Source organism: Cladophialophora yegresii (genome assembly GCF_000585515.1).
Source record: "Cladophialophora yegresii CBS 114405 chromosome Unknown aczIN-supercont1.7, whole genome shotgun sequence".
Taxonomy (NCBI): Eukaryota; Fungi; Ascomycota; class Eurotiomycetes; order Chaetothyriales; family Herpotrichiellaceae; genus Cladophialophora; species Cladophialophora yegresii.
In genome coordinates, this window is record NW_006913051.1 from 323,000 (window position 1) to 335,728 (window position 12,729).

Consider the following 12,729-nt stretch of genomic DNA (forward strand, 5'->3'; position numbering starts at 1 on the left):
GGCGGCGTTCGAAGCTCGCTCCCTTGGTCTACCCGGGTCCGGGGACAAGGGTATGAGAACAATCGAAAACTTGAATTGCCGGCCGACCTTCGGTGACCTCTGCCTTTCGGGTGATATGGACGTGGGATGGATACTCCGATAGGAAATGAGCTTCTATAGTGTTGCAAGTACCGAAACCATGGTGTTGCTAGTAATCACGTTACGAAGCTGTCAGGGGAGCTTGGATAGCTCGATATTGAAGGGGGAGTGACAACCCACTCCCCTAGCGAGATATGGGGAGACACATTCTCGATCCTTTCAATCGATCGGGTGCACGTCAACCTCGCTCAGTTCTCGATTGCCCAGTCACACAGCACAGGCAGGGCGATCAATCGGCTCACAAATTCCAGCGACGCTTGCCACTCACGCATGTCTCAGAGCCTAAGGACCAACGAGTCAAATGCCAGCACAAAGAGTTTAAGGCCCCGGAGTACAAGAAAGCAGGAATGGATTCGACGATGACCAAGTGGCTTTTGATACAAACGAGCTAGCCTGGAAACAGTCCCATTTGCTCGTCCCGGACGCGGCGTGGCTCGTGGCGCTCCGGGGAAATCTCTGGCGTGTTGGGGGTTTGGCACGGGCCAATCCAGCCGGATTCGTTTGAAAGGTGAATCCCACGTCGCCTTGACCGCTAGATTTTTCTGAACCACATTTGCCAGGACTCCCACTCTGTTGGCAAAGGGGTATTTGATACCCAGGCTCCCTCGAACCGCTGGTCTCCCCTTCTTCATTACCACTCTTGCCTACAGACATAAGTAGCCTTCATCCATCAGCCGACCGAACTCATTCACAAGAATTTTGTTTCATCACCACATCCTCAGCCTTGTCTTTTGTACCTGCAGTAACTGCCGATCATCGCCAGCAACCGGAAAGTCTCCCCCCTCGGTGTGAGTAGATCACCCCCCTAATATTCGGCTATCAGAATCGATACTGATTATTCTCTATAGTACTCCCACAGTCCAAGATCACGAAGCCTCTGTTTCATCTGAGCACTCTGTCTCCCGACATCATGCAACGCAGCTCCTATCGCTCGACGGTGCTCTCCTCGGAGACCTCGACCCGAGATATGCACAAAGCATTCGAAGCATCTCCACGGCCCAAGTTCGCATCATCCTCTGATCGACGACAATACCCCGAACACCATCCTCCTCCACCTCCGCCATCGCCAGTTCACTGGACTCGTGAGAAACAGAGCCGCTAAACCTCGATTTCCAGCACGGCGTTCGGATTGCAATGTTTCGGTGATGGTTGTACTGCAATAGAGGAGTCTTGTTTTTGGTGGGTTTACTTCTGGATTGTCATGTATACCCAATCTTAATTCGCCCATACGGGCTGAGGAGCTCTGGCAAGGGCACCGGCAACAAAATGTTGCCGGTCATAACTTGGATTTTGTCATGTCACATAGTCTCATTAGCCCTCCGCATGAGGCTTGTCGACTCTGTGAGAAGTCTCCGTCGACTCTGGGCCATTTGCACCAGATTGGGAATTGGATTCTTGTGTCCTCACGAGAGCATCTACATCCCTTTCGAAGACCTGAACGTTAACGGGGTCTTGCGATTCCACCTGGTCGGGCGATGGCTCCTCTTGATTTGTGGGTGACTGAGCGACATCAGCTTCTCTCTGTCGCTGTTGAATTTCTTTGAGCTTCTCCAAGAAAGAAGCTTGCTTCTCTCTGATTCGGTCCTCGGTCCTTTGACTAGCCAGGGCGTTGTTGCTGTCTTGCGGCTGTCCGTTCTCCACGTTACCGTCTGCCTCTTCAGGTCCAGTCGGTCTCTTGATTATTTTGGCTTGATGGCCAACAAGCTTGATTCGCGATGTGCCAATCAGGTTGTAGTCTTCCATTGATCGTAAAGCTTCAGCGGTATCAATCGTGTCTGGGTGAGTGAAAAACATATTTGTGCCCATCAAGTCACTCCAGTTGCAACTGTACACTTCGCCCTGGTAGGAGACAATGGGATTGACCGAGTCCAGGTCGAGAATCTGCACACGTGCCTGATAGGGCTTGAATCGATCTTGCTCGCTCGCTGCAATGTGGGCGGGCGTATCTTGTGATTCCTGCATCGGTGTGCCATGGGCTTCTTCTGTTGGATCACTCGCATGATCCGGACTGGGTTCTTCTGGGTGGAACGTGTGTGCAGAAGTGCCATCAATCTTTCTTTTTGCAGGAGTCACCGTCCGGGGCATGCTGACGGGGCCATCATGTGTTCTGATTCCCGGGTTGAGAGAAGAGAGGTCAATATCAACGTAAAAGGTCTGTTTCAAACATGTAAGGAAAGATCAATCAGACGACGCAAGAAGCACGTAACGGTCCAATGCAAACCCTACCTCTGTCTCATCTTCATCGTACTCGTACTCATACTCGTCCTCGTCGTCAATCTCAGGCTGTTCCATTTGCGAAAGGGAGCTTCGTTGATCGTCATTGACGAGTGGTTGACACGAATATCGACTGGTGAGAACTGTGGCAATCACGTGAAGGAACCAAATTTCAAATGACAGAGCTGGCTGCGGGCTTCATTTCCAGCTGCTGGCCACCAAGTCACCCCCGCCGCCACTGCCGGAACGCTTGTCACCGCCTTAAGCATCGCCGAGGCCTCGACAATGCACACATTGCAGCTGTCCGACGCTCTATCGCAGACGGCCGCTCCAACGTGTTAAAAACTGCTAGCTTTATTCGCGGCATGAGTTATTTGAAAAGTTGGTCTGGACAAGGAATCACCTCACCGCCAACAGTTTGATGGCAGGAGTGAAACAGCCACGACTGCAAGCGATGCTGTACCGTGTACTCCGTAAACCAACTCAAGTTCAGTACGTAGGAAGGTGCCGAACCACGGCCAGCGGATTGGTTCACTGGCACTCTATTCGGTACCTGTACAAGTAATAAGGTCCCAACTTGGTCGCCTAGTTTAACCCGCCAGTCATGCCCGGTGAATCCAGAGTGATGGGCTCTGGTCTGATACAGCCTAGCGCCCGGAAGCCTAGGAGGGCGACAACGGCCTAATCTGGTTAATCGAGGCTGCCCAAGTTAACGGATCGGGGTGTCAGTCCCTCGAGGCGAAACAACGTGTGCATCACGAGGGGCACGACTCGCAAAGTTGGAAACTTGAAGTCGACGCCGTCACTCCCGGTCCTCCCAATTCCAACCCTCACCCCATCCCTTCCATCTCTCTAGTCATCAATAGCCTGTGGTTTCAGCACATGTGGAAACCCTTCTATAGCGTCGAACTTCTGACTCATTCAGCAACAGCAGCATGACTTGCCCGCCCCCCCCCATCACCAAGACCCCGATAAGATAGCCACGACAAGAGAACCCGGAGTTCCGACTATCGATCAGCTTCCGGGGCCACTTGGCCAATCACATATCGCCCATCCGAGTTGAAAGAGTACGTCAATCCCCTCATTGCCTGTTTGTTGCCCAGCCGGAGTTACGAGTACGGAGTATTACACATCTGCAGGCGGAAGCCGGCGGAATGTGGCATCGTTATTCAGTGCTCCAAGCCGGTGCGAGTGAGCTGTCGACTCTCTGGGAGCCCACAGCGGAGCCATCGAAGCTTTGAGCCCTGCATTTTATGCTCCCTATGCATAGGCTTGCCCTCACATAAGCCTGTTTCCTCAATGCAGTCACTGGCGCTGCCATTCCGAGCCTTGTTCGGCCGGGCTGCCGTCCTGACCGTAACATCCGCATGGTGCTTGGTGCTCTTGTCAAATCACATCCCTTCGTTTGTTGTCAGCTTGCCTTCCTCGTGATGATCAGGCTAATCCTTTCGGCGTTCGCGCTGATGTACAGTGGCCTTAGCCTCTGGCTACCATCATGGCAGCCAACCACCGCTTACCCAACCCATTTTACATACACACTCGGCCGGACCCTCGATACTTCCCAGTGTTTCTTCCACCGCGACTCTCGTCAGTCTAGCACAAAACCACGCTCTTTCTACCGCGCAGGCGCCGTTCGGCTCGCATCTCGACTCACATCCCTCTCCCCTCACCGTCGTCGTCGAGTCTGCTTCACAGGAAGTTGTAGAACCCATTACTCCACATGAATCGGTGAGCGGCACGGCTTTGGAGGGAGCAGAGCAGATGGGGCAGGTCAAGACAAAGGCCACCATTGGTGTGCTGTCGACCATCATACTTTACATGTGCACGAACAGCATTTTGAAGGCAACCCATCCAGAAGCATTTATCTGGCAAGATGAAGATCGGGAAGAGGCTCGCTGGATCGCCACGTCCCGATACTGGCTGGACAGGAAGTGCTGCCGCTGGCTCGGGGTCTGCGGTGGGCTTCACATGCACCTCTCGTCAGAAGGGTCCAGGTTTGGCCATCGGCCTAAGACGAGCCTCAAACACAACCTGGTGGATCAGAGCTCTCACTGGGACTGGCAAACTGCTTGGACAGAGGGTAATGATAGACCTGAGGACTGGACCGCCGACGAACGTGTTTTGAGGGAGATTCCGGACTACGTCATGGAGTATGCTCCTCTGGTTCACCTCTATTCCCAGGAACAATTTTGGCCCTGCGATATCGCCGAACACCTCTACCACATTACACCCACGTTGAACTACACGCCCGTACAGTCTGAACAGCAACACCCCACCCTGCAGAATCTTGACGAATTGAACCAGTGGCAGCGTGGCCGCTGGGTGTTTCTGACTAGCAACGACAACGTGGAGCAGCGGCCAGAGTGGTTGGAGGGGGAGAAAAACATACCAAGGGGACCAACAAGTCCAGATGACCAGTTTGAAGGCAATGAGGGCTGGGTGCACAAACCAGGGAGGACGTATCTCCAGGGTGTGAAGAATGCAATGGCTGGCGTAAAAGAATGGTTTGCGCCGAACCTCGATGGCTTCGAGCAAAATGACGACTTTCAAATGACAGCGTCCGGCCAACCAAAGAAGAGCACGTCGGCACGCCATCCACACCGTGAACTGAAGAGGTCAATCGCTTCGCCTAAAGATGGCACGCCGCCGAACAGGCTACGAGGCGGTCGGAGCGATGCACCTGCAGTTCTCGTCACCGTGAACAAGGGCCATGGCATCGTCGACGCTTTTTGGTTCTTCTTTTACAGCTTCAATCTGGGAAATGTCGTACTCAACGTCCGTTTCGGCAATCACGTTGGCGACTGGGAGCACACCGCCATTCGTTTCCAGCATGGTGAGCCAAAAGCCGTCTTCTTCAGTGAGCACAACTTTGGCTCGGCCTACAGCTACGAGGCCGTCGAAAAGATCGGCAAACGGCCGGTGATATACTCGGCCTATGGGACCCACGCCATGTATGCCTTGCCCGGAGCACATCCATATATCCTGCCCTGGGGTATCCTTCACGACTTGACCGATCGTGGCCCACTATGGGACCCAGCCTTAAATTCCCATGCGTATACATATGACTTCAAGAATGACACGCTTCGATCGTCAAGCCGAACACCCAACGCGCCCATCGGGTGGTTCGATTTCGCCGGACGCTGGGGTGACAAATTTTACCCTTTAGGTGACAAGCGTCAGTACCGATTCGCAGGTCAATATCACTACGTCAATGGGCCTCTGGGACCGAAGTTCAAGCGGCTGGGGAGAAAGAAAATTTGCCAGGGTGCGGACTCTTCTCCGTGCGTGATCAAGAATTGGCTGGGCAGCGGAGACAAGATCGGGCGTCTACCCCATGCCAACCCTGACGACGACGAGGACGGGGATGGCAATCTATAGACGAGCGGAATGAGGGTGGAGATGTGATGTCGATTATGCTCGTGTTGACCTCGAGTCACGTCCTTTGATGAAACTGCATCATGATACCCCATTTGAGATACCATGGACTCCTTGCGGAATGGCCGCCGGCGTTTGGGAATGGGAAGACACTGTGCCTTGATGGTTTATTGATACCCTCTCTGCCATAGACGTGGTTGGTGATGCCTACACAGTACTACATATCTGTAACAACGGCTGGATATAGCATCACTGAGCTAGAAATGCGAGACCATGTTCTTCGCAAGACTTGAAAACTGCTCGTAGCTCCCTTTGGAACTCAACCAGACCCCACCGCTTTTATCCTCGTTGACTTTGTCACTCACCCTCGTCTCACCCTCTCCTCTCCTCCCACCTACATTGCGCTCACCCTTCATTCACCATCGTCTTCGATGGACCCGTTCCGTATATAGTCCTATCTCTATACTCTACACCCTCTGATCTACCAGAATCTAATATTGCGGGCGATCAATATGGCCCGGTTCTGGGTCCTCCTCATATCTACTGGATGCCAAATTAATTGGACCAACCCAGTATCCATGACGCCAGTCTTTCGAAATGTCTGTTTTTCTTACATCTTCGCACGTCTTCTTGCCTTGACATAGCTCGGCACTCTCTCCGGCAACACCTTGATCATCGCCTCCAGCCATTTCCTCGTCGTAGCCGGATCAATCACGCTGTCGATCTCAGCCGCCATGGCCATGTTGATGGCCTTGCCTTCGTCGTACATGTGATCGATCATCTCCTGCTCCTTTTCCTTCCTCTTTTCCAGATCTGTGATAGCTTCCAACTCCTTCCTGTACGCAAGCCTTACGGCGCCTTCGATCCCCATGCCTCCGAAGACGGCACTCGGCCACGCCACGCACATGCTGTTGTTCAAACTCCCTCCACCGAGCATCGCTTGCGCGCCCAGTCCGAAACCGTTTCGCAGGACGATTCCCAGCACGCGGCCGCCGAGAAGGGCAAACTCCTGCGAGTTGCCGAACCAGTCGCCGAAGCAGCGGTACGTGCTCCCGGCGCCTTGAGCTTCGGTCGAGCGCTCAAAGTCCGGCCCGACCATGAATCCGGGGGTATCGCAGAGACTGAGGAGATGCATGCCGCCTAGGCGGATGAGCAGACGTAGAAGGCGGTTGACTTTTGCTCCGGACGTGACGTCGATGGCGCCGCCTAATGGGGATGAGGAGTTGGAGGCGATGATTGCGATGGCCTGGCCATTGATGCGGCCAAAGCCGGTGAGCACCGAGAGGCCCCACTCGGGACAGAACTCGATGAAGCTATCGTCGTCGAGAACTAGGTTGATCACGCGACGAACATCATAGGCTCGGCGACGAGATGACAGGGGCGGCACTGCGGTGCGGAGGCGAAGAGGATCCGATGTGTAACGCGTCTCCGACGGTGGCAGCCGCGGATGCGTGAACAGCGCAACAATCTTGCGGACGAGCGGCGCGGCTTCGACCTCGGTGTCCACTAGCACATCAATGCCACCGGAGCGCATATGGACGTCGACCGGACCGATATGTTCGTGCTCGAACCGGCCCAGGCCACCACCCTCGATCATGGCTTGACCGCCCATGCCGATCGTGGTGGACTTTCTCGACGGCGCATCTTTGGAACCGCCTCTTGTGGCTATGACAATGTCGCATGTCCCCAAGAGTGCGGCGTTACCGGCAAAGCAGTATCCGTTCACTACTGCGACAGATGGAATCCCTCGTGCCTTGATCTCGCCCAGCAAAGCAAATGATGGCGTCTTTAGGCCCGCCATGCCCAAGTGATCGGTGTCGCCTGGTCTTCCGCCGCCCCCTTCCGCGTACAACACCAGGGGCGCAGGGTGATCAATGACTGATTGGAAGATACGGTCCAACTTCTGATGATGGAAGTGTCCTTGTGTGCCGGCAAGGACGAGGTAGTCGCCAATGACGACTGCGACTGGGTGAGAGTCTATCGTCGCCCAGCCTACGATGATGGCATCCCCGCTGGTTCGAGCGATGAGATAGGACAGGGGGTACCTTTTCCTCTGTGCCGCGACCACAAGGTCTCCAATCTCGTTGAATGAATCTTTGTCTACGAGTAAGTCGAGATTCTCCCGGCCTGTGAGGTATCCGTTTGCATGGCGCTTGGCGACGTCCTCTTCGCGGACAGAGTACCGTAGAAAGGCCTTGCGTTCGTTCAGCTCCGTCAGCTCCGGCCGCAGCTTCTCTGGGTTCGCGGTTTCGGCTAGATCGTCCGTATTGCTAGACGAATTATCGCCATCAGAGCGGGTGAAGAGAAGGGCATCCCCGGCGTTGACTTGCTGCCCTTGCGTGACGGCCACCTTGGCCACAACGCCATTGTAGGCACTCCGGACGGAATGTTCCATCTTCATGGCCGCTAGAATGACCAATTCTTGGCCAGCAGTGATCTTGTCGCCTGCACTCACCTTGATGGAAAGGACAACGCCGGTGATATGCGCGAGCAACTCTTCAGAGCCTTCAGGTCGCTCAATTTTGGCCGCGTCCTCCTTTGGTGAGGTATTAGTTTCTTCGGAGGTGCCGTCACCTTCTTTAGCCCGCAACGCGTCTTCGATCTGCTGCGTGGCGCTGTACAGCGCCACGAAGTTCTCCTGGATGGTCAAAATGTTGCTCTTGCCCTCTTGCACGATTGGGAGATCCAGCAAAGCCATTAGGAACGCCTGATTCGTTCGGCATCCTACGATCCTTGTCTCGTCGATGGCCCGACGAGCGAGCCGCAGGGCGGACTCGTACGAAGAAGAGGTGACGATGAGTTTCGCCAAAAGGTTGTCGAACAAAGGGCTCACGGCATACGACCGGCCTCCTTCAAGAGCTGTCTCGACTCGCACGCCCGCTCCTGGAGGGAAATGTGCCTGTCGAATACTTCCCGCTTCAGGCTGCGCGGTGCCATCTTGCGTGAAGCTTTCGGCGTTGATGCGTAGCTGTATGGATGTCAGTCGAGGTGGTGGAGGCTCCCGCGTTAGCTGCAGATCTGCCAGCGTGCGTCCCAAGGCAACCTGAAGCTGTAAATCCACTACATCAATGCCATTGATCTGTTCGGTAATGGTATGCTCGACCTGTATCCTGGGATTCGCCTCCATGAAATAATAGCCTCCGCCTGCTGCATCGACAAGAAACTCGATTGTGGCGAGACTCCGCAACTTCACTACTTTCCCTAGTTTCACCGCCGTTTCGATGATGGCTCGCCTCAGCCGTGGCGTGATGGAAGGCGAAGGCGCAATCTCGATGACTTTCTGGTTTCTGCGCTGGAGCGAGCATTCTCTTTCCCAGAAATGGCAGACTTCTCCAGTGCCGTCTCCGAGAAGCTGGACCTCGATGTGTTTGGCACCGTGCAGATATCGCTCCGCGAACAAGCTCCCATCGCCGAAGGATGCATGTGCCTCTCGCTGACAAGCCTCGTAAGCCGAGCGGATGGCTTGCTCGTCCGTACTGTCATCAATGATGCGGATGCCGCGCCCTCCGCCGCCAGCTGCGGCCTTCAGAATGATTTTGCTGGCTGGGCCTAGGCTCTTTGCGAACGCCAGTACTTCTGCGATGGAGGAACCTCGACCGCATACGGTCGTCGTGCCCTCTAGAACCGGTATCCCTGCATCTGCCGCTAATGACCTCGCGCTGATCTTGTTTCCAAGTCGTGCCAACTGCTCGCTCGATGGTCCGATGAAGACGATGCCTTCATCCTCGCATAGTCTCACGAACCCAGCGTCTTCGGACAAGAAGCCGTAGCCCGGTGCGATACCCCAGCATCCTTCTTTCTTCGCGATGTCCACAATATTGGCCGCGTCCAGATATGCACGTGGACCTTCTCCTGGGAGGGCAACTGATGAGGTTGCAAGGCGCACGTGTGCCGCATCCTTCTCAGAGGGAGTGAACAGAGCTACTATGTGGATGCTGGAGTAGAGCGAGTACGTCCTGACGAGGCGGCATGCTATCTCGGATCGATTGGCTATGAGAATCTTGATGGGTTGAGAAGACAACATCCTGGACGCAACCCACTAAGGCGGTCATCTACTGGAGATGGATAGCTGTCGTGTGTCTCGCACACTAATGATCTTTGTCGCGTTTCCAGGTGTCTGCAATGTTCATGAATGTGGACTCCAAAAAACTGTTACCGCGGTCCCCGGCTGCTCGGCTGAATTCGACGATGTCCCCATCAAGCACGCCTGTCTAGCAGTTTGAGTGCTCTGACCAACCTCACTTTCAGAGAAGTATCCGTAACGGCCGCCAGCTCCCATGGCGCGACACCCTAGTTTGTCCCAGAGGAGGATGAGCGGCGAGCAGCTTTCCCCAACCCTTGGCAGTAGACTGGAGGGGTACCTAGGTAGGTAGGTACTTACGTCCTAACCTCGGCATTTCCAAAGTTGGACTCCAGACACGTACGTACTGCTCTTCCTTCGTCTATCTCTGTCATGAGGTCGCTGGGACACAAAATTAAGATTTGAAGGTCAGCGTCCCGAGCCTTGAAGCTGAAGATTTGCCATTGGAATGGTGGCACAGCTGAATTGCAATAGGTGCCTTTTGTGGAGTTGTTGACAGCCGGGATCGTTCAGAAACGATATCGACTTGCCGTGGGCTCAATCGCGTACACAAGTATCATGGGTATCCCGCTCATGCCTCATCGTGTGCAGCTGAGATGACATTATCGCGCTGAGCATTATCAACGGGGGCAACCCGGACAGACAGAACCAGGCAGCACTGTGGTGGCACTGATGGGTAATATTCTGCCCAAGGACGGTGTTTGCTTTAGGATACCTGCAAAACGAGGGAGAAGGCTGTTAGGTGGCTGTTTGTTCGTAAGGTCGATCTCACAACGGGGTGAGCCGACCACCACATATGGGCCAGATTTTCGTGATAGAAACGTCTTTACTTTCCTAGGTGGACGGAGGAGCTCAAGAAGCACAGTGATATGCTCTCAGTATCGTACGCATTTAGAGACGAATGTTCAGGTATCACTCGTGATAATGCTACATCAGTTATCAAAAGGTCAAGGTTGCTTACCCCATACAGTAGGTGAGAGTCCCGTCGCGAATGAATGACGATGTCGCTTGGCAGCGGCTTCCACCCCCGCCTGCTGAAGGCAAACGCTGCCTGTCAAGGTTTCCTGCGCCTCTGTCAAAGAAACTTTGTAATCCTTTAGACCACGCGTCGTGCCAGCAGGCTGACACATATTGTCACCGAATCTACCATATGGGCCTGTGTTAGAGTGCCCTCCTTCATTGCGCACATGCACCCTCCTGGACTACCTCCGTCGCCGGCAGCGCAACTCGACCATGACATCGTTTCAGCACTCCAAACCTCCTCATCACTGAGCCTCGAAATGACCGGCACGTCCCTCATCTTCAGTATAGCCACGGCGGCACTGTCACAGACGTCGGCTTCTATTCCCAACCCAACCAAGTCTCCTGCTGCCCCCACGTCCGACGACGAGAGTAGTGGCGAATGCAAGTTGCTAGGCTCTTTCGCCATCTTGGTTCAGGCAGCGCTGGGTGCTTTGGCTCTGTTATCTTTGGTCTTCAAGAGATGGAGAGAAAGGCCACAGCGACCCTTGAAGGTTTGGTCGTTTGATGTGTCTAAACAGGTTGTCGGGTCGATTCTTCTGCATTTGTTGAACCTTCTTATGTCCATGTTCTCGTCTGGACAGATCGGCGAGAGCGTTGTCAACGCAGCAGTGACTACACTGTCAGCAGAAGAAACAGACGCATACCAACCGAATCCATGTTCTTTCTACCTACTCAACCTGGCTATCGACACCACTGTCGGTATACCCATCTTGATTGGCATACTAAAGATTTTGACCATTGGCGCGAGTTACACACCTCTGGCGCGGCCGCCAGAATCGATCGAGTCAGGCCATTATGGCACGCCCCCAAAGGCTGGCTGGTGGGCCAAACAGTGCCTGCTTTACTTCTTGGGCCTGATCGGCATGAAAATATGTGTCTTCATCATTTTCCAACTTTGCCCTTGGCTGGGGAGAGTTGGAGATTGGGCCCTGCGCTGGACCGAGGGCAATGAAGCGGTACAGATTGCATTCGTCATGTTCATATTCCCTCTCATCATGAACGCGCTTCAGTACTACATCATCGACACATTTATTAAACAGAAGAACGGGCCACAACTCGACAATGAGGAGCACGGTGAGCGTGAAAGAGACGGGGAACACGGCGCTCTGTTGGCGGAGGACGGTTCGGCCCACGGCCAATCTATCGATGAAGACGAGGCCCGTAAGACCAGAAATGCATCTTCGAGCCCGAAACGCTCCGGTCAGCTGGAAAGAATCAGATCCTACGACCCGGACAAGGACGGGGAGCTGGATTCGACCAGACACGGTGGCGCAAGTAGCAGCTTGACGGCTGATGGAGAGGAAGAAGCTATTGAGCATAGGCCACGAGTATGAGGGTAGACGGTGCATTTGGGTAGCGTTGTTGGCGTTTTCGCGTGGAGGGTTTGCGACTGGGGATTATGGAATCGTGTATTATGTGTAATTCCTGTTTGGATATGAATGACATGATCAGGGAGGGCTGAGAGGAATGGCAATGCATATGAGATGAAGGGGCTGAAGGATTATGCCCAACCACGGCTATGGCGTCCGTTCGCTTTCCGTCTCATGTTACTCTGCAGAATCACTTGGATTTCTTCCTGGCCTCTTTTCACAATTGTCCGATCTCAGTGGCTGTTTGAACAGGACCAAATCCCATTCGCTCCGATGCTAAGCGGTGCAGTGGCGGCACAAGCGTCCCGACGCGGGCAGCTGATAGGGCTGCGCCCGTTCCTGGGGACTGCTAGCATCGATGCGGTCAAGCTGGCCCAGCGAGGCTCCATCCAGGCACCGGGCGGCTATCCAATTGCGGGGGAAGTGACGATGATGTCTCGTAACAAGTTCCTGAAATCGCTGTTGTTTTCCCACCATGTGATGCATGCTACTGCGCCAGAAAAACTTTTGTGCCCTTTGCCTCAAGAG

At 54.2% G+C, this 12,729-nt stretch overlaps 4 protein-coding genes across 4 annotated transcripts; 2 read left to right on the forward strand and 2 right to left on the reverse strand.

The window, feature by feature from the left end:
* Nucleotides 1-1,449: 1,449 nt before the first annotated feature.
* Nucleotides 1,450-2,430, reverse strand: A1O7_09253 (uncharacterized protein; the record flags this gene model as incomplete). Its single annotated transcript, XM_007763242.1, has 2 exons — nt 1,450-2,292; nt 2,365-2,430. The coding sequence occupies 2 exons, from the start codon at nt 2,428-2,430 to the stop codon at nt 1,450-1,452; spliced, it is 909 nt and encodes a 302-aa protein (XP_007761432.1).
* A 1,683-nt stretch (nt 2,431-4,113) lies between these two features.
* On the forward strand, nt 4,114-5,730 carry A1O7_09254 (uncharacterized protein; the record flags this gene model as incomplete). Its single annotated transcript, XM_007763243.1, has 1 exon — nt 4,114-5,730. One exon carries the CDS (start codon nt 4,114-4,116, stop codon nt 5,728-5,730), a length of 1,617 nt encoding a protein of 538 aa, XP_007761433.1.
* A 607-nt stretch (nt 5,731-6,337) lies between these two features.
* Nucleotides 6,338-9,751, reverse strand: A1O7_09255 (uncharacterized protein; the record flags this gene model as incomplete). The annotated part of the gene is made up of 1 exon (XM_007763244.1): nt 6,338-9,751. The coding sequence occupies one exon, from the start codon at nt 9,749-9,751 to the stop codon at nt 6,338-6,340; it is 3,414 nt and encodes a 1,137-aa protein (XP_007761434.1).
* Nucleotides 9,752-10,995: 1,244 nt separating this feature from the next.
* On the forward strand, nt 10,996-12,165 carry A1O7_09256 (uncharacterized protein; the record flags this gene model as incomplete). The annotated part of the gene is made up of 1 exon (XM_007763245.1): nt 10,996-12,165. One exon carries the CDS (start codon nt 10,996-10,998, stop codon nt 12,163-12,165), a length of 1,170 nt encoding a protein of 389 aa, XP_007761435.1.
* Nucleotides 12,166-12,729: the final 564 nt, after the last annotated feature.